General features: G+C 50.7%; 1 protein-coding gene across 2 annotated transcripts; it reads left to right on the forward strand.

Annotated features, from left to right (window-relative positions):
* Positions 1–1,252: 1,252 nt before the first annotated feature.
* Positions 1,253–19,921, forward strand: SH3BP1 (SH3 domain binding protein 1). 2 transcript variants are annotated; one of them, XM_019544880.1, is made up of 18 exons: positions 1,253–2,715; positions 5,193–5,235; positions 6,393–6,497; positions 6,629–6,705; positions 7,036–7,147; positions 7,342–7,418; positions 8,494–8,629; positions 12,365–12,433; positions 12,728–12,818; positions 13,454–13,596; positions 13,687–13,798; positions 13,920–14,001; positions 14,653–14,733; positions 15,192–15,308; positions 16,207–16,304; positions 16,963–17,092; positions 17,421–17,518; positions 18,403–19,921. In XM_019544880.1, exons 1-18 carry the CDS (start codon positions 2,654–2,656, stop codon positions 18,804–18,806), a joined length of 2,037 nt encoding a protein of 678 aa, XP_019400425.1. In that variant the 5' UTR covers positions 1,253–2,653; the 3' UTR covers positions 18,807–19,921. The 2 variants fall into 2 exon arrangements, with proteins under 2 accessions (XP_019400425.1, XP_019400424.1); XM_019544879.1 differs by having other exon boundaries at positions 1,254–2,715; positions 18,391–19,921.
* Positions 19,922–20,727: the final 806 nt, after the last annotated feature.

Below are 20,727 nucleotides of genomic sequence, written 5' to 3' on the forward strand. Positions count from 1 at the left end.
CTGGCTTGCTGTGCTGCACGGCCCTATGTGTTGGCTGAGCCTGGGGAGGAACTTATCTTGGATATAGCAAGCTGTGGTATGCAGGGGTTGAATGGGTCACTTTCAGCAGTGAGAACAGCCCTGGTTTTCCTTGCGAGGCAGGAGTTGTAGTTGGTGTAAGGTCTGTCTGCTGCTAGAAACTTCTATTAAAAAAACAATATCCAAATCCCCACCTCCCAAGCCTATGCTGTAAATTATTTGGAGTCCTGCTCCTAGGCTGGGAGTGACAGTAAGATCTGGTTGTGTTAAACGGGTTCTGGGACCAGCTTGTATTTACTACGTACTTCCTTTCTACTGCTCTCTGCTCTTCTCCCCTTGCTCTGTATGGTTCCTGGGAGGCACTGAATCTGGAGGTGTCTGATTGCGCTCTGGGTTTCCTTCATATGGATTCTGGCTGAGAGCTCATGAGAAGACAGTCATGGTGGTACCATGCAGTTCTGCACTGACCCTGTTTGAGAGAAAAGGAAACCTCAGCTCAGCAGGTGGGGAAGGCCAGCTAAGGATCCAAACCTCATCTTGGAAATGCCCAGCCTGGAGCTCTGGGTTTGGATGGGCCCAGCCAAGCTGGCTCAGCCCTTTGTTTTACAGAGGTAGGTAAACTGAGGGCAGGCTTTGCAAGGAGTCCTCCAACACCAAGGTCCTGGCTACAGCACATGACCTTGGAGTCCGCAGAACTCGGCATCCTTGGCCATTATCATTAGCTGTAGGCTTTACGTAAGCCCAGTTCTAGGCCTGGGGGCCACGCGTGGTACCAGGGGCAGGATGCTGACTTGCATGTGGGGAGACCTGAGTTATGATCCCAACCCCCTATGGTCATCTGTGTCCCTGCCTGGAAAATGTGGTTGATGCCCTTTCCCCTGCCTTGAGAGCTCAAGAGGTCACATGGGGCTGAGAAACAGTGGTATGGAACAGTTTGGGTTTTTTCAGTGTGCTGGTGTGTATAGGGAGGCTTTGGGGGGGAGGAGCTGAGGCATATAAGCCAGTTTTCCTGCCCTGTTGCTTACCATTGCAATGAGCATGCTGCTTAGCACACACAAGAGCTGACCACTTCCCGTCTTGGCTTTTGTGCTAGTTCCCCCACTCACCCTGCAACCTAGCCACAGCACCTCTCTTCACTACTAGAATGCCAGAAAAGGCTAAGTTTGGGTGTGTTTGGCAGGGGTTGGGGGGAGGCAATATTTGATTCTTTGCAGCTAAGAAAGAAAACCCTAGTCTAACACCCTATAGCTGGTAAGAGCTGGTTTGTAGTGCAGAGCAGGACTTCAGCTGCCCTGCGTCCCTGCAAGCTTGGGTTCTGCAGGCAGGAAGGCAGTGCGAGCAGTAGCAGAGCACAGCGCTAGGCAGCCTGCTATGCCTGGAAACGTAGTGCAGGCAGCTCTGTGGTCCCTTGCTACAGCCGAGCTTCAGGCAGCTGCATGTAGGAGGTGTTGCTCTGCACTTTACCCCAATGCAAGTGGCCAAGGCTGCCAACTCCCTACCTACAGGGTCACACACAGCCCCACAGGAAGCAGGCTTCCCTTGCTCCACTGCTCTCACCATCCTGCAGGTGCACACCAGGGGCTCTGTGCTGACAAAGCAAAGTAGCTGCAATGAGGAGGGGACAATCTCAGGGCTGGGCTAGCTGGCAAAGTTGCAGATGAAGAGTGAGGAGCATTGCTAGAGCTGTTCCAACAGGGCCTCGAGGCTGGCCAAGCTGGGGCGTGGGAGCCTGCTGTGCTAGGTGCTGTACAAACACAGGGGAGGACCAGTTTTGGCTTAGCAGAGGGGCTGTAGAGCGGGGAGTGAAGGACAAAGAGCCGGGGAATACTGCTGATAGCTGTTGAGAGGTATTGGCAGGCCTGAGCGACAGAGCAGGCAAGGCTGGAGGAGCAAAAGGGAGCATTGACAGAACTGTGGGGCCAGGCTGGGACTAGCAAGAGACACTGGCAGCAGGGCATGGCCAAGGGGCCGGGGTAGAGCAGTTGCAAAACCCCTCTACCAGCACTACGGCTTGGCCTCTCGCTGCCCTCAGTCCCCAGGCGGCTGTGCGAAACAGGATGGGGACACCCCAGCTGCAAGCCAAGGGGAGCATGGGCTCTTTCTTCTGATGCAGCAGCAGTGTGTGCTTGTTCTGCCTTGTTAGGTGCTTGTAATAATATTTCCCCTTTAAGGCTTGGCTGAAGTTATTTATATTGTGGGGTGGTGACAACCAGAGAGCAGCAGCAAGAACCCTGACTGCTCTTACCTGATCAGTACGAGGGCGTGGGGGGGGGGGTCAGATAAGGAAGGAAATAGAGAGACGAACAGAGAGGAGGCAACAGAGGAGGAGAAGGAGCAGGACGCCTCTGAGAAGAGGAGGGTGCGGGAAACGGAAGAGGGGAGAGGGCGGGAGCCTGAAGCTCTGAGTGAGGAGGCAAGAGAAGGAAGGAGAGAAAACAGGGTGGGGAGAGACCAGAGGGAAAGAGAGAGGAAAGTTGCAAGTGAGGGGCAGTGGAGTCTAGCAGAGGAAGAGGCAGGGGAGCCCCCATCTCCGACCACACTGAGCGCAGCTGGTGGGTGCTAAGCGGGAGGCGCTGAGCGTGGCCGCAGTCACAGCGGTGGCTGTGGTGGCACAGCCCCGTTCCCATCTCCCAAGATGATGAAGAGGCAGTTTCACCGGATGCGGCAGCAGCTCACCTATCCTGGCCTTGCGGGACGGTAAGGACCCATTTTCGCGCTGTCTCCCAAAAGTGGCGACGTCCTGCCAGCTCTCGGGCTCGGGGCAGAGGGAAGGCCAAGACGCTGTGCAGGAGAGCACTGTGCAAAGTCCCAGCCTCCTGGAGGTTGCGGGCCGGAGGCATGCCAGGCTGAGGGGATAGTGGAGGGCTGGGGAAGGGGATCCTGGGGGTCCTGCTAAAGCTGTCCTAGAACCAGTGCTGCCCCAGGGTAGACAGGGTGATCGGGGAGGGCAGGAAATGCACCAAACCACCCGTGAGCAGCTCCCCATGGTCCTTCAGGAAGCTGAGGGGATGAAGCAGTGCCACCCAGCTGTCCTTGACCTGCTGGACCCTGATCAGCAGAGATGCTGCGGCACATGTGGTGCTGCCCTCCGATGCACCCAGGCCCTCAGCTTCCATGATGCGGCTGCCATCGCAGCATACCAGGGTAGCTTGCAGCGCTGGGCTGGATGGGCTATGAAGGGAAAGCCCTGCTGAAGCTTAACCCTTCCTGTGGGGAGATAAGAGGGGGCAGCAGCTGTGATGCAGGGATGGGGTGCTGTGGGGGGAAGTTCCCCAACTCTACCAGCAAGAGAGAGGGAGGGACCCCAGGAAGAGGAGTAATAATGAAGGAGCATCCACTCCCACTGCTACTCTCCCTTCCGAGGTGGAGAAGGCCCAGTGCAGAAGCTGAATCCCATATGAGGTGAAGGGAGCTTCCCCTTGCTTCCTTAAGCTTTTGGGAAGTGCCTGTGACAAAGGAAGGGCTGTCTGAGGGAGGCTCCTTTCCCTTTCCCCCTCGGAGGATTTTTCTGGTCCTGTCTCTGCTGCATTGGGTTGTTGGGTTTTTTCCCCCTCTTCACCAAATTGTTCCAGTTTCCAAAGCTCTTCCCTTGCAAAAACGAGAAATTAAATTTTGGGCCCTCTCTTCTCGGTTCTCTTTTGCTCTCTGCACATGCACACGTGCAAACACATTTGCATGTGCACACACATGCACACTTTCATGCCAGGAGGCTGAGATCAGCCCAGACTTGTCTCCTTGTTCACCCAAGGACAGGCAACCATCTCCTTCACACTGCCATAGCCTCACCTTCCTTTCCCTCAAAGCAACAGCCTCCCTGGATTTCTCCCAATACAAGAGGCTTGCTGGTGCAAGGCAGGAGAGCACTTAGTAGGGTCTCTTGCTACAGCTCCAGAGATGTGTCTAGCTGTCACCATGGCCAAGGCCACCCCCAGCATGCCTCAGCTTTGCTCAGGTACACTTTTGACTGACAACAGGTGTGGCTTCAATGGCTCTCTTCAGCCTGTGCCAAGCTGGCTATGGCACTGCTTGACTTCAGAGCCTCTTTTCTGTGGCCTGCTTTGTAATCCCATCTGACTCAGCCTTCTTTAAGCCTTGCCACCCCCGGCTGCCTGTGGTTGCGCCTCTTCAATGGCAGTCAGTCTGGGTGCAGTCTCCGAAATGGGCCGGCTCAAGCTGCAGCCCTGGTAGGAAGAGAAGGGGCAGAATACAAAGGCCAAGATTTTTTCCAAGTGACCAGTGATGAGAGACAGCCAAACAGGAGACTATCCCAGTCCTAGGGAACTTTCTCTGGCTGAAATTTGCTTCTGGTTTAAACTGAGTTGGACCAAAACCAAAATATCTCAAACTGGAAACTCCTGGCACTCCATGGCTGCTCCATGAAATGGATATTCTTGAGCTCTGCCACACCGACCTATTGCAGGCAGCTCCCCAGAGGCTGCAGCTAACACCAATGGCTCGGGAGACTTGTCAAACCCCAGCTGCTTTGAATGAAATGTTTTGGAGCCAGCAGAACTGGCATTTTCTGATTTAAGGCGCCTCTGCTTGTCAGAGGGTGGGTGCCTGGCACTTTCTGATATTTGGGACTGTTAAGGCACCTTAAGGTGGGTCCCAGACTCACTAGTCATTTCTGAAGATCTTGGCTTACATCAGGGGCGGGCAATTATTGTGGGCAGAGCGCCACTTACTGAGTTTTGGCAAGCCATCAATGGCCAAATGACAGGCAGCCGGGGCAGATAAATATTAATTTTCTAAATTTTTTAGGGGTTCCGCAGGCCGGATAGAATGGCCTGGCAGGCCGCATCTGGCCCCTGAGCCTCATTTTGCTCACCCCTGGCCTACATCCTATGCTCATCTGTGAAGGTGCTGGAGCATGCCCTCACTGCCTGAGCTATTGCTGTGCTATCTGCTCTCCCTTAATGTGTTGAGAACAACCTGACAGGCAGGGTGCCTTTCCTGTTCCTCACATCCTCTTCACCTGTAAGCTTCTCTTGAAAGCCTCCTGAGAGCCTTAGATGTGATGATCCAGGACCCACCCTCTGCCCTCTATCCCTGTGAGCAGACAGGAGAGGTGACGGTCAAGTGCCTGCTTTCCCAAGGCAGCAGAGTAGAGGTTGCAGTATGTGCTGATACTTCCGCCTGTGCTGATATGTCTGTCTCTCCCACTCCTTCCTCAGAAGCCAAGAAGCAACTGAGCTTCTGACTGATGACTTGCTGCAGGTAAGGTGTGGATTTGGCCCACAGGCTTGTACATGCCTGTGCCTGTGTGTATGTGGGACGGGCCATGTGCTTGTATAGCATTAATGCCTAGGTCACAGAGCAGCCTTGGCCTGGGTTTTTCTGCATCCTGGAATGATGCCTGGGTACAATGGCAATAGCCCTGGGACAAGCACCTTAGGTTTCTCCACGGCCAGGGCACAGGGATGAGGGTTTCTGGCTGACTATACCATGGTCCCATTCAGTGGAGAGAGCTGGTCTCAGGCACTCATTCTTTTGTGGGCTGTGCTGTACCAGCGAGGCTTTGAGGTCTGTGGCATAGCAACAGTCGTGCTGGAGGACTCAGTTACAGCATGTTCCAATCACATTAGCACATGGCCTGCTTTTGTCCGTAAATGTGTTATAGCCATGTTTAGGAACCTACATCCAGGCTATGGAGGTCAAACCAGTCAGGACGAGAATGAGGCCATGACACAAGTGTGCTACAACCATAATGTAGGTGACAGAGGTGGTGTAGCAAGGTATTTCATAACGTGGGGGGGTAAGGGGGGCAGGATATACTGACCACTGGGGAGTAGGAAGGCAGGGGGAGCAGAATCTTACCTGCCCTTGCAGCTACTACAGCTACAGCACTTACTGGAGCAGTGAGAGTTTGGCTGCTATAGCTGAGTAATGGGCTTGTTGCATGCTGGTGCAGCAGCCCATCCAGCATGAACTCCACGGGTTCATTCTTGGTGCCCCAGCCCCCGCCCACATATACTTCTGGACACAGAGCTGTGTCTCCCACAGCAAATCGGGAGGCAATTGCCATTTGCTTTGCTCAACCTGCTCCCCTACAGATGCACTATAGCATGTGGTTTGAGTAAGGAACCAACTACATACACAGGAAAAACAATAGATGACCACAAGGCATTGACCACAGAGGGATGTGATGGGATGTCAGCAGATACTGGGCATTACACCAGGTCCCTGCATGCTGGGAGAAGGGGGAGGTTCTGTTCCCCTAAAGCAGAGCCACTGTCTCAGCTAGACAACCCCAGCAAGTCAAGAAGGAGTCCCTATGACTAGGCCAGAATGAGGTGAGAGGAGGGGTTTTTAGCTAGCAGGGGAAGGGATTCCCCCAGTCCTGCCCACAGCCTGTCCTCCCCCTTTCCCTCTAGATTGAGCAGAGAATTGAGCCGGCCAAGAAGGCAGCACACAATGTGTCCAAGAGGCTTCAGGCATGTCTGCAGGGGCAGAGTGGCTCAGAGGTGGACAAGCGGGTGGTAAGTGCCTCCCTGCCCATCCCATGGCTTTTTCTGCCCATACTGGAAATGGAATTCAAATCCAGGTCTTCAAGCCCAGACAAGTCTACTCATTGTCTCCCTCTCTTCTCTTTTTCCTTGGCTCTGTGCAGAAGAAACTGCCTCTGATGGCTCTGTCCATCACAATGGCTGAGAGCTTCAAAGAACTAGACACTGATTCCAGCATGGGGTAAGTGCCTGGAGGAGAGGAGCTAAGGAGCCCTGAAAAAGGGCTCTCCATAGAACCCAAATCATGTACACTCCACGGCCCCAATCCTGGGATGCCTGCTGCCAGGATCTACCTGCCAACATGCTGGTGATAGGGGTCATCCACCCAGCTCCCCCAGCACCAGTGTTAGGATTTGTGTTCAGGACCTCCGAGTGCAGCAGGAGCTGAGAACCACTTTAGAGATCATCGCTGTCTGCCTCCCCAGTGATGTACCCCTGGAAGTGGGGACATGGGTGTAGGGGAAAGGTCATTTGGGCCTGCAGTGATTCTCTCTCCTCTCCATCCCTGCAGGAAAGCACTAGAGATGAGTTGTTTCATACAGAGCAATCTGGCCAAAGTCCTCGCTGAGTTTGAAATCGCCTTGGAGAGAGAGGTCCTACAGCCCCTGAACAAACTGAGCGAGGTAGCCCTGGCCTCTCTCCTTCATTCTCTATCTTATCTTTGTGTTCCCACCCTTTCTCACTCATTGTATCTCCCCTGCCTGCTCATCCTCTCTGGAACTGCTCTCTCACTCCCACCTTGCTTCATGTAGCATAAACAGCTGTTCCAGGCCCACAGGCAGGATCTGTGATTAAATCTCACCCCAATCTCTCTCAGGAGGAACTGCCTGTTATCCTGAAACGCAAGAAGACCCTTCAGAAGCTGATCTCAGACTGGAACTCCATCAAGAGCAGGTACTAAGGAAGGGCAGGGGAAGAGCGGGAGTGGAGAGGGAGCAACTGCTGCAGCCAGATAGTAGAGTGATGTACTTTGAGATCCAGATGATTGCCCCCTAAGAATGGGCACTGACAGGTGCTGGGCAGGGGAGGGGAGGGAGCTTCTCCCTGAAAGCTGAGATTGGTTAAGTCACTGGCAGGCAAGAATGCTCCACGCATTCATGCAGGCCCTTTCTGGTAAAGGCACGCTCAAATCAACTGTACAGGCAAAACAGGCAGAGGCTTAGGGCAGCACAGAAAGCAATAACTGTTGACACGATGGCTGAGTGTTGGTCAACTTGCCTGTTAGCCCACATCGCCTCAGTGCAGGGCCTGGTCCCAGGGTGGTGCTGACACTGTCTATACTCACACTCTTCCTAGCTCTGAATGACCAATTTCTTGTCTGGAACAGGAGTGCAAAGTAGAGCCCACAACCAACTGCTCTAAGAGCATCCAGAGCTTTGTGACTCCTTGGATCACGTGTTTCCCAATATTCTTTGCACACTGTTCCTGACTTGGACAAAGGATAGGGAGAGATGTTTCATGCTTTCATTTAAGGAGCTGGTGCCCTTCATTTTAAATAAATTAAATAGGAACCATGGGCTTGAGTGCACTCCCTGAGTCATTGAGTCCAGGCCCCTGATACTGTGGATGACACATCATTGTGTTATTCCTTCATAAGCGAATGCAGCTCCATCTTAGAAGCAGCGGGCCTGTTGGACTCCCCTGCTCCTATTGGGAGGCTGTTCCAGCACATCGCTCCTCTGGTGGTTAGAAATCTCCTTCTAATTTCCAGCTTAAATGTATTAATGGCCAGTTCATACCCCTTGGTTCTTGTGCCAGCATTGCCCTTAAGCTGAAGGAAAATGCTCCCCGATACAGTTATAGGCAGCAATCGTAACCCTGTTCAGCCCTTGTTTCCAGACAAAACAAGCCATGTTCTTCCAGTCTCCTCTCATAAGACAGGCTCTCCATTCCCCTGAACACCCTGGCAGCCCTCCTCTGCTCACGTTAACCCAGGTGGTTAATCAGACTCTTCTTTTGTAACCCAAAGGTTGAATCAAGCTGTCAAGAACTCCAGTAACAGTGCTGGGGTTGCTACTGGCCCTGGAGCATCATCTGCAGCCATCAAACTGGAAAACCTGAGGGAGGAAGAAGAGGAGGCGAAGAGGAGGGTGGAGCAATGCAAAGTGAGTGGGCAGCCTCCCTCCTCAGTTTGGAGAAAGACAAGATGAGCCAAAAATGGAGAAAGGTCTCCAGGGCCAGGGTCACATTTATCTTCAGCTATTGTGTGCTGGAAGTTCCCAGAAGCCAACCACTCCATGGAGTGAAAAAATTGGTCTTTAAGCAGCCCAACCAGTGAAAGCCTTACTCACTAGTAAAATCACTGGAGTGACTGCCACAGAGAGATGTATAGAACCAAGAAAAAATAGAAGGGACCTCAAGAGGTTATATAACCCAGCCCCCTATTCAAGGTAGGAACATGCCCGCCTAAACCATCCCAGGCAGATGTTTGTCTAACCTGCACTTAAAAACTTCTAGTGATGGAGATTCTGCAACCTCTTTAGGCTGTTCTGGTCCTTAAGTTACACCCTCATAGTTAGAAAGTTTTCCTTAGTATCCAGCCTAAGTTTCTTTTGTTGTAATTTAAGCCCATTACTTCGTGTTGTCTCTTGCGAGCACAGAGAGGAATTGATTGCCATCATCTAAATAACCACCATTTTTATATTTAAAGACTGTTATCCATAGTCCCCTTCAGTCTTTTTTCCATAGACTAAATAATCCCAGTTCTTCCAACCTATCCTCTCACATCATGTTTTCTAAATCTCTAATAATTTTTGTTCCTTTCTGGGTTCTTTTCACTTTTTCTGTGTCTGTTTTGAAGTACAGTGCCCAAAAGCAGGACATAGTATTCAAGTGAGGTCTCACCAGTGTTGAATAGAGTGGAATAAATCACCTTCCTTGCCTTGTACGCAACGCTCCTGTTAATGCATCCCAGTGTATTATTTGTTTTTTTCCAGTGGTATTGCACTGTTGACTCATTCAATTTTTGGTCCACTGTAACTCTCTGTCAACATCTGTAGTACTGTAGCCTAGTCAAACCATTCAATTTGTATCTGTGCTTTTGATCATTCTGTCCTAAATATGGTATTTTGCATTTGTCTTTTTTGAATTTCAACTGATTTATTTCAAACGATTTTTCCAATTTATCAAGGTTGTTTTGAATTGTAATGTTGTCCTCAAAGTGACTGTCACCCCGCCAAACCTAGTGTCATCTGCAGATTTATGAAGTATACACTTGGTTCCACCCTTCAAGTCATTAATGAAGATATTGAACAATACTGAATCTAGAACCAACCCCTGGGAGGGACCCCACTCCATACCTCCTCCCAGTTAGACCCTGAGACATAGTTATTGAACCAGTAAAGCGCCCACCTTGTAGTAGTTTCATCTAGACCAGACTTCCTTCCCTTACTTAGGAGAGTATAATAAGAAACAGGGTCAAAAGCCTGGATAGAATCAAATCATGTCACATTCACAGCTTTCCCTCCATACATAAAGGCCATCCACTTATAAAAGAAGCAGCTTATCCTTTGCTCTTGGCAAACCCATCATATTGGCTGCTCTTTATCGCTTTTTCTTATCCTTATCTATTTCTGCTTAGAAATAGATTCTTCGATATGTTCCAGTATCTTTTCTAGTATTTAATATTACATTGGCTGGTCTCATCTGTAATTCCCTGGGTTCTCTTCCCCTCTCCCCACCATCCCCTTTTTCACTATATTTTCCCTTTTTAGTTTGGGAGGGACCTTACCTGACATCTGTCAGTTCTCAAAGACGATAGCCAATGTCTGGGCAATTACCCGTCAATTCCTTGAGCACTCTAGGGTGAATCTCATCTGGACTTGCTTATTTAAAAATCCAGCTTGTCTAAGTAGGCTCAAATTAACCTCTAATCTGTTCTTTTCCAACAAAAGGATGATTAACCCCTGCTGCTAGCTCTGCTTATCAACTTTTTATGAAGATTGAAGTAAAAAGACATTAAACACTTCAGCCCTCAGCCACATCAGTTTCCCTTCCCCCTTCAGCAAGGGACCTCCATTTTCCATGGTCTTCCTCTTTCTTCAGACATCCTGATATAGTGCTTTTTGTTGCCTTTTATATCCTTTTCTTGCTGACCATCAATTTGGGCCACTTTGGCCTTCCTGGTTTTTTTTCCACATGTTTCTGTACTATACTCATATCATCTTTAGTACTGTGGCCAAGTTTCCACTTTTTCAGATTTTTTTTTTTTAAGTTTCAGGCAACTGAAGAGCTCATACTTTAACCAAACCAGTTTCTTGCTGCACTTCCAATCTTATGTTCATAGAAGAATAGCCTGCTCTTGTGCCTTTAATGTTGTCTCTTTAAAGTATAACCAGCTTGGCTGGACTCCTTTTCCCCTCACACTTGCCTCTCATGGGATTCTGCCTACTATATCCCTGGGCTTATCAAAGTCTGCTTTTCTCAAGTCCAATGTTTTTATTATTATACTTCTTCCTTCCCCTTCTTAGCATCATGCACTATGTTAATTCATGATTCCTGTCACACACAGTTGCCTTCCACCTTCAGCTTCTTAACCAGTTCTTACCTATAAGTAAGCAGCATATTGAGAAGAGTTTCTCCCCTAGTTGGTTTCTCCTCCACCTGTACCAAAAAATTGCTTGCAACACAGTACAAACACTCGTTGGGGGCTGTCTGTGCACTGGTATATTGCCATCACAGCAGATATCAGGGTAATTAAATCTCCCATGAACACTAGGGCAGTGATTCTTAACCAGGGGCCAGAAGCACAACCCGCAGTGCCATGAGGCGCTTTCAAAGCTTCCCTGGGGTGCCATGCAATGTTAGCACTGTTTAGGCGTGCAAACATATTCACAAGATGAATGCACAGATTTAAAATAGGAATTCATAGTGTCTAAAACATTCTGACCTGTTGTGGGATTTCTAAGTTCTTTGCAACAGAAAAACTGCTCTATTATTTTTCTGCACTCAAAAACATGAGTGAAAAACGATGAATTAGCATTTTCCAAGGGGTACCTCGAGTCTAACAAGGGGCACCTCAAGTTAAAAACGTTGAGAATCACTGCATTAGGGCCTGATTGGGATACTTCCGTTATTTATTTGGAGGTTACCTCATCCTCTTGATTTGGTCATAGTGGATAACCAATGTGATATCACCCTTGCAGATCTTTCCTCTTTTAATTTTCACAGAAACTTTTAACAGGTCTGTCTCCCAGTTTGTTTCATCTGCTGTCTTTCTCTTGATACAGTCCTATCTTTTGGCCAGGTCTATGGAACATATTCTATTCAAGGAGAGCCTGAAAAGGCTGGGGCTCTTCAGCTTGAATGAGAGGAGGGATATGACAGAGGTCTGGGATTGTGAGTGGTCTAGAAAAAAGAGAGAGGGAGGTATTATTTGTCACATCTCATAACACAAAAACTAAGGGATCTCCAATGAAGTGATCAAGCAGCAGGCTTAAAACAAACAAAATGTACTTTTTTTTTCTTGCATAACACTTAGTTAACTTGTGGAACTTGGTGTCACAGGATGTAGTGGAGGTCTGTACAATAGGGACTAGATAAATATAACCTACTGCTGGTGATGAAGAGAGTCTGACAAGGGATGGATCACCTACAGATGCCTTGTTTATTATGCTCTTTAAAGCACCTGCTAGTGGTCACTGTTAGGACAAGATACTGGGCTGGATGGACCTTTGGTCTGACCCCATATGGCAGTTCTTATGACCTAGCTGTAGGAGCACCCTATATGGGTGACCACTGGCATTAATGAGGGCTGCTGTAGGTGCCGCCACAGAAGCATTGTCTTTCTTTTTGGGACTGATGAGGATGAAGGTTGACATCTACTGCCTTTCTTTCCCCAGGATGAGTACATGGCTGACCTATATCACTTCTCCACCAAGGAGGACAACTACGCTAACTACTTCATCAAAGTAAGCCTCTCTGTTCCATGCAGGTCCCTTCCTCAGTTCCTTCCTATTGCATAAAAATCTCTTGGGTTTGCTATGTGGTACTGGCCTCATCTTTGTATCCTTGTCTATCCCCCACCCCCCGTCATCCTACCTCTTTAGGAAAAGTCCTCTGTATCTCTCTGCCACCTCCCACTCTGCTTTCCTTTCACATCTTGTCTGAAAGCATCATTCTCAGTGACATCTCTTGGAGCCAGGGTTTCTGTGGGAGATGCTCTGAAGAGTAAAGCTGTGTTTGCATGTCATCTGCTCTGACAGCTGCTAGAAATCCAAGCTCAGTACCACCAGACGTCTCTTGCATCACTGGACGCTGCCTTGGCAGAGCTGAGGGAAACCCACGGTCAGATAGGTAAAAGCAGAGCTGTCCACGTTGATTTGGGTGGAATGGGGGGCAGCTGGGCTTGGAGGGTGGAAGTCCAGCTGACTGTCCGGGGGTGTAACCAGAAAGGGATGGGTCTCTTCACTGCTGCTTATGGGTCTCTCCATCACCTTGAACTGGGCTTTGGTGAACAACATAGATACAGTGCAAGGAGCAGGCAGGTGAGATTTGCATGTGGACTGCCCCCTGCCAATGTACCCCAGGCCTCACCTGGAAAGACCAAAGCTAGGAGTGAGAAAGGGGCTCAGCCCCTTTGCTGGGATGGCTGGCAAGAGAGAGCGGATTGTAGTGACAGGGGCATTATGATGTGTCCCCTGTCCTGTGAGGAAAGAGGCTGACAGCTCTCAGTTCATTCAGTCACTGCTTGGCTGTCTAAACATGCAACCTACTGACCCTAAACACTCGTGCTTATCTTGCTGGGATCCTATGACCCCAAGCTGACTTCCTGCCCTTCAGGCTGGGGGCTGAACTCGATGATCTTCTCAGGTTCCTTCCAGCCCTAATGTCTAATGTCTATGAAATCATAGGGGAAAGATGTTGCCTCACTCACTTCCCTGTTAGGGTTTAGCCTGTATTCTCTCCTGATCTCCCACCTCTTTTTCCAGAGTCCCCAGTCCCTCTGAATACCCCTGTATCAAAGTATTATGGGGAGCCCCTGGAGGAGCATTTGAGGAGTTTGGGTCGGGAGATCGCGCTCCCCATTGAAGCCTGTGTCATGATGCTGCTGGCATCTGGCATGAGGGAGGAGGTAGGTGCCACTTGCTGTCCCACCTCTGCCCAACCATGAAAATCACAGTCCATCTTCCTGTAACTTCTCTCTCCTCTCTCTTCCTTCTAGGGGCTCTTCAGGTTGGCAGCAGGGGCCTCCATGCTAAGGAAGCTGAAGTGCAGCCTGGCCAATGGCTCCAGTGCCCTAGAGGAATTCTACTCAGACCCACATGCTGTTGCTGGTCTGTACTGGAGATTCTGGAGAGGGTAGGGGTGCTGGGGACCAGCTGTGGCACCAGCTGGATGCAGTGGGTGGAGCCGACTACCTTGTTTCTAAAGCACATCAATTTGCTTCCTTCTCAGGTGCACTAAAATCCTACTTACGAGAGCTGCCCCAGCCCCTGATGACCTTTGACCTCTATGACAACTGGCTGAATGTAGCTTTGTAAGTGGAAGCCAGTGATGCAGATGTCCTAAGTCAAGCTATAGCAATAAATGTTACTAGCTCCAGAGATAGCATGCAACTGTGGACTGAGCATGAGCCATGCAGTGGCCTCTGATTGAGTGTTCCAGCAACCTGAGATGGTTTCAGAGAGATGAACTTCATGTCCCCCTGTTATCCTGACTGGTGGATCATCCCAGCAGTGACTCCAGTATCAGCACACAATTGTTCAATTGCTGTTATTGCAGGGGGTGGAATGAGGGTGGGACTGGAGCATGCTGGGTTGAGCCTGAGAGGTGCTATCCAAATTAAAAACAGAGGAAAGACCAGAGGAGACTCACAAGAACAGGGAAAGGAAAGAGTACAAAGCTGATAGTCTCCCCTTTGATCCCTGCACTCTTCCTCTGCTGGCATCTGTGGGCAGCCCATTTGGGTGAGGGGGAGGGTACTGTCCTGGATTTGTATCCAACCTACAGGCCCTCCTTTGTCATAACATTTGGCCCTCTCCTCCCAGCAAGTCCAACACCCATGCTTCAGCCTGCCTCAACATGGGGAAGAGTTGGGAGCTTTCACCTCTCTTCCTCTGTTGCCTCCCCCCTCATTCCATGCAAAATACAAGACAAACTGTCTCCTTTCCCCTCTCCTCTGTTTCAGCTTCAAGGAGCCTGAGGAGCGTGTGCAGAGCCTCCGAGACACCTGCAGCCGGCTCCCTCAGGACAGCTACAACAACTTGAGGTCTGGCACAGGGATCAGTGCATCTTGGCCTTGTACTATGCCCACCACCCAGGCTGTGGGAGTGCTACAGGCAGAGAATGGTCCCCTCCCAAAACACCAAGACCATGACTCCTGCATAACTCTCAAGCAGCAATAGACCAGGACAGGAAATCTTAGGCAGTGGTGTTCACAAAACAAATCCCTTAGACAAGGGGGACCAGCCTTCACTGTGCCCTCTGCTCCTCACTGCAGGAGAGGGACCAAGGAAGGAATTTTTGCCTCCTCATTGCAGTGCAAAGTGTACATCTGGGACTTGGGCCCTGCCCTCCACACTCCTACCAGCTCTGCTTTGTCTGATGGGGAGAGGCCCAGAAGGAAGTCTCAGCTCTCCCATCTCCATGTGGCCATGCAGAGTGCTAGCTCTGTAGGTGCCCAGGAGCTGTGGTCTCCTGCTGTTCACTGCCTCCTTTTTCCAACAGGTATTTGATCAAGTTTTTAGCCAAGCTGGCTGAACATCAAGAAGTGAATAAAATGAGCCCTAGCAACATTGCCATCGTTCTGGGGCCCAACCTGCTGTGGTCACAGCAGAACACAGGGTAATACATGAGCTTCCCAGGGTACCTGTGCTGGGATGGGACCCTCCTCTCCACCATTGTACTTGAGTGTTTGCCGCCTGAAAACTCCTGAGTGTTTTCATCACAAGCCCTGGCTAGTGTTTGCTGACCAAGCAAATACAGTTGGAGCACTTCCTTTAAGAGGGTCTTGTTAGTGCTGACTGTCCACGCAGGCCCCTATGGCATTGCTCTTAAACACCACTCCCTTAATGCACTGTTCCCCAAACCTAGAGCATGTACTGCCAGTCCACTCCTAGGTATCCCCTGCCTGGCTCTACCAGTGCACCTCAGTATTCAGTAATTCACCCACCTCCCACCTTGTGCCACCATTCACACCACCAATACCCTTCAACCCTGGTGTGGCTCCACCCAAATTATTCTACCTCCTTCCAGTATCCCTGTCACACAGGTCAGCCAGTTCATCTCAGTCCTGACCTAATCCAGTTATACACTCTTCCTGACCCCATAATTCTGCTGCTATATGGCAGCATTTTGCAAAAGGGAGGAAATGTTTCCTGAAGATAGGCTGAGACCCAGCACACTCATGGCATGTATGACACAAGGCAGAGTTTGAATCCAGGCTACTAGAGATAAAAGGGCAGTGCACTCCCACCCTGGCACTGGTCCATACAGCTGTGCCTTCTGCTTTGAGCCTCTCTCCTCACTAACAGCAAGCATAAAAGGAGTTAATCCTAGTGTCCTCCAGGATTTCTCTCCGAAGAGGTACCATATTTAGAAGGCAGGCAGACAGTCATGTATCCTGGTTTCAGGGACCAGTAAACCAGCAGGATAGCAGCTGCACTAATTGTATATCTCCATTTCCTGTTTTACAACACTCCTAATGGCTTTTTTTTTATTTCTCTCTCCCATCCTGTCTCAGAGACCCATTGCAACTAGACCTGGCCTCCGTGTCCTCCATCCAGGTGGTAGGAGTCGTGGAAGCCCTGATACAGAATGCTGACAGTCTCTTCCCTGGGGGTAAGGGGTGGCCCATCTGTACTGCAGGCCACACTCCAGTTTCCCTTGGATCAAGGCCAGTGAGGTCAGAGGCATGGCCAGGTGTTTTGACTGAGCAACCTGCAGACTCAGATATGGCACACCTGTGTATGAGATAAGAAGGGGTGAGACTTTGACCCAGAGAGGCCAGGAGGGAAGTCCTGTCCAGGTCTTTTTCCCCCTCAGCTGCTAGCAACTACAAGGCAAGAGCATGAGGAAGCATATAAAGCAAGGCAATAGATCACTAGTCCTCAAATTCCTGACAGCATACAGTGGGAATCCCACTCCACACCTTGGGGGCTAGGAGATCCCTAGGGTACACTGTGGGATCTGAGGCATTGTTCAGAATCTGGCAGCCAAGGACAGAGAGAAACCCCTTGGGAGCCCCATCTGCAGTGACTGTGGTAGGTGCTCTGGCTCTGAAGGCTGGTTTGTTCTCCACTAGTGCTTGCTCCAAAGCCTACTGGAGTCAAGGGGCCTACTGGAGGACCTTACAGGGGGCCTCCAAAGCCTACTGGAGCCAGGCACCAGTGGGTCAATCCCTCATGCTCTGAGAGATGCCTTTGCCCCCAGCCTGAGAACAACAGGTGCAGAGGAAGCTTCTTCAGCATGTTAATTTGTGGTGTTTTGCTTTATTTAGCAATAGATTTCAATGTCTCGGGCATGTTCACTCCCCCTGAGGAGATTAAGCTCCCTGAAGCCCCTTCAGCAGAGAAGCCTTCATCAGAGTCCCTTCCTGCCCGCTCTACCTCTCTACCAGCTGGAGAAGCGTAAGTGACTAGCAGTGAGCGAGGCATGGCCATCTTGCTTGTCCTCTGTCCAGTCACTTGACTTCAGTAACTTCATCTAAAATCCCCCCTGCCCCAAAGCCCTCCTCCCGCTTAGAACCATTTACCTTGTAGCTGTGTACATCCAGACCAGTGCAGCTAATGGCATGGTCGGGCACTAGGCTTGTGGTCCCAGGTGCCAGCTGCCCTTGGGAGCCCCATCTGCCGTATAGAAGACATGTCTCGGGCAGATGCATTTATCTGTGGCACTTGGTTCTAATAGCCAACAGAAGTGAGGAAAGGGACCTTGACTTGACCTTTTCCAAAGCAGGAAGGACCCTGAGATACCCCCAAAGGAGACCAGAACATTGCCTGAAGCTGCATATCGCCCCCTGGCCGCACCTCGAAGTGATGACCCTGCCCCCAAAGGTAAGCCCCTGCTTGGTGCACCTGGTCTGCTGTGTACCTTCTCCTTTGGGGTATGTGACAGTCACCATCATACTGCTGATGGAGCATCAGCCTGATGTCACCATTCTGCTGGGGAAGATATCTCAGCCGTGGTGAGGGCCTCAGCAGGATATGCTGGTACAAGGGTACTGCCTGGGTGGTGCCAACACCCCTTCTTCAGTTGCAAAACTGCCTTTGCCTCACTGATTGTGCTTGCCCTGTGAATAAAAGGGAGACTAGCAGCTCATAGCAGTGAGAACAGTCCCTCAGACTGTGACCCAGGTATATGGGGAAGGAACACGAGCTGGAGGACTTTGGGATATCTTATCCCATCCAGAGGTAGAACCAGGGTTGGTTACTGAGCTAGGGTAGGTGAGTGCCAGCCTCTCTGGCTGGGTAGTGAGAGGGTTGTGCCCCAGCCTTTGGGAGCAACCTGAGGCCACAGAAATCCCTAATTACCTCCTGAAACAAAGACATTGGCTGTGTGAGGATTTAATTACTTTAAGCTTCTCTGTTCTCCCCTTTCTCAGTCTTGTGGGAGCAGAAGGCTCATTCCACAGGTGTGAGGAAGAACCTGCCACTCTGCCTTTGCTGCCTCTGGCCAGGGCTGCCACAGGGGAGCCCCATCATTATATGTATTGCAGCAGCCCTGGGGTCTGTAATGAGGCCACAGAAGTGGGGCACTAAACAAATACATCCCAGAGCTGGATCCTACCTTGTTCCCCTTGGAGGAAAGGCCAGGGGCTGTGATTTCAGGCTGGGGTGATCCAAGATGGGAAAACCAAGAGGGCAGATCTGCTGCATGGGGATGGGAAACAAAGATGGTTCAAGGAGGTCTGACTTTTGCCTCCTTGTTCTCTGTACAGGGAAGCGAGCTGCACCCACCCGGCCCACAGGACTGCCACCACAAGCACAGCCTCGCACCTCAGCACCAATGCCTACAAACCCACCTCAGGGGGCTGAGAACTCCAGTGGACCCAAAGCCATGCCTCGCCGCATGGCAAGTACTCCCACACGTGCCCCCTCCATGCCACCTCCCCTTCCGCCCCAGCCAGCCAGACGCCAGAGCTGCAACATGCAGCTGTCCTCCAAGGTCCCATTGGATGCCAAGGGGGAAGAGGCTTGTGCAGCTGAATCGCCTCCCTCACCTCGTCACAACACAGAAATGGCTGCAGATTGCATCCCAGGAGAGGAGGAACCATCCTCTCTGCAAGGGACTTGCTCCCCAGCTGTATCCCCTCCAGCAGTCCAGGCTCCAGTGAATGACTGAGATTCACAGAGAGCTTCGGAGCTGTCAGATCTCCTGTCTGCTTGCCACGGGTCCAGGGAGAAAGAGGAAACAGGGACTGGTGGCTTTCCAGGATCTGGCACACCATGGAGCTAGCAGCTCAGGTGGGATCTCATGAAGACGTGCCAGGTTGGGACATGGGACTCTGCTTCCTGGGAAAGTAGTTCACAGCCTGTCCTTTAATGTGTTCCCCACCTCATGCAAGTGCTTTCCTTGTTTGCATTGCAATAGCACCCATGGAGACCTAATTGGAGGTAGCCTTTGTGTGCATCTTCATTTTTGTCAGTCCCTGTCCCTCATGGGCTACACAACTGTTCCAGTGGCTCCACTCTTCCCTTGTGACTGAAACCTCATTCCCTATCAGTCTTCCCAGAATCATTAGTCAGCTCCTTACCTTTTACCCTCCAACCCCCAAAAACTTTTCATGAGCACATGAACCTCCAGCTCCTGGAAACGCTTCCTGGGTTCTGGGTTCCTGCCTAGCAAACAACTTCCCCCCTCAGCTCCCTGAATATTTCTGCCTCATTCAATCAAGCTGAGGTTTCAATTGCCCTTTTTCAAGGGGCTCCTCAAATCCATGGACTGAGGCTCCCAAGACTCTTCCTCCTTTTTAAAAATGGGGTTTACAGTATCATGTGCTGTATCCCAAATGTTTTGGGGTCATCCCTAACATAAGCAGATATGTGGAACATATCTATGCCAACATCATAAGGGCCCATTATTGAACTGTCTCGCGTGAGTGACAAGTTGGTGTACATAGGTTTGTACCATCTACAGAAGCAAAGCAGCCATTTTTTGTTTTAGGCCAATAGTACTTTAAATTGAGTCATGAAAAAATCCTCCCACTGTACGAATCTCTGACGTTGGTCTGGTTAGGTTTGTGGTACAACTGGTGTTTTTTTAAATATATTGTGAATAAGTTATTTTTAAAATGGGGATCAAAGTGAGCACAGCGGGTTATGTCTGCTTCTGCTGTGGCTGAATTTGGCTCTTAAATTGTACTTGAGAGAACAGTGTAAAATGCTGTTTTTGATTTTTAGTGTTTTGCAGGATTGTTTTCTTTACCAAGATACTTGTATGAATACATGTTATTTTAAGGAAAATGTCTCTGCTTTGTCGTACCAAAGGTTCACAGGGTGGCTTGTTTACTTCCCTTTGCTACCTTCTGTTCTCTCTGTGAACTCCATTACCCAGCAGCCCATCTGCTATGCTGCAGCCAGTTTCCATGGAGACGCAGCTGGCAGGGTGGGCAGCTGGGCAGAGAACTGCTCCATGGCTGGGCTTGCAATCTTGCTGTGGTGACAGAGTGGTCTGGAGCCAGGGCAGAGCCCCGGTCTGCTGCCTGCACCCTCCTGCCCAGGGTGGATCACGGCTGTGCCCCTGTTCCAAACCAGTCACCGCCACCAGATCCCTGCCCCGTCCATGGAGCAGCTCCCTGCCCAGCCAGGTGTCCTGCTGGTGCTGCTGGGGCTGGTCTCCATGGAAACCCTGACCCTGCACTGTCACTGCAGGGCCCCCACTGGGGTCTCCACAGAAACTGGCTACAGCAATGTGGGGGAGGGGCAGGGGTGCTAGGAAATGGAGCTCAGCTACTGGCCGTATCTGCCATGTTTCCCACTCCTGCTCCAGTCTGTGGACTTTGCCACTTCCAACTGCCCCAGGGGTGGGGGGTGGGCATGTCTGCCTGCAGATTGAGCAGGTGGGCTCCCACTGCCCCTGTGCCCCTTGGGCCCCTGCCACACATTATGCCTTCTATGACAGCCCACCAATCTTTCTTTATCCCGCCTCTTTTTTTTTTCCTAGGCATTTTACAGGGCAGCCGTCCTGCCGTTCTCTTAGCCCCGCATCCCGCTCTCATTGGCCATTTCCACGTATAGTCCGTCACTTCACGGCCTGGCAGCAC

The sequence above is a fragment of the Crocodylus porosus genome, unplaced genomic scaffold (genome assembly GCF_001723895.1).
Source record: "Crocodylus porosus isolate Cpor-Errol unplaced genomic scaffold, CroPor_comp1, whole genome shotgun sequence".
Taxonomy (NCBI): Eukaryota; Metazoa; Chordata; order Crocodylia; family Crocodylidae; genus Crocodylus; species Crocodylus porosus.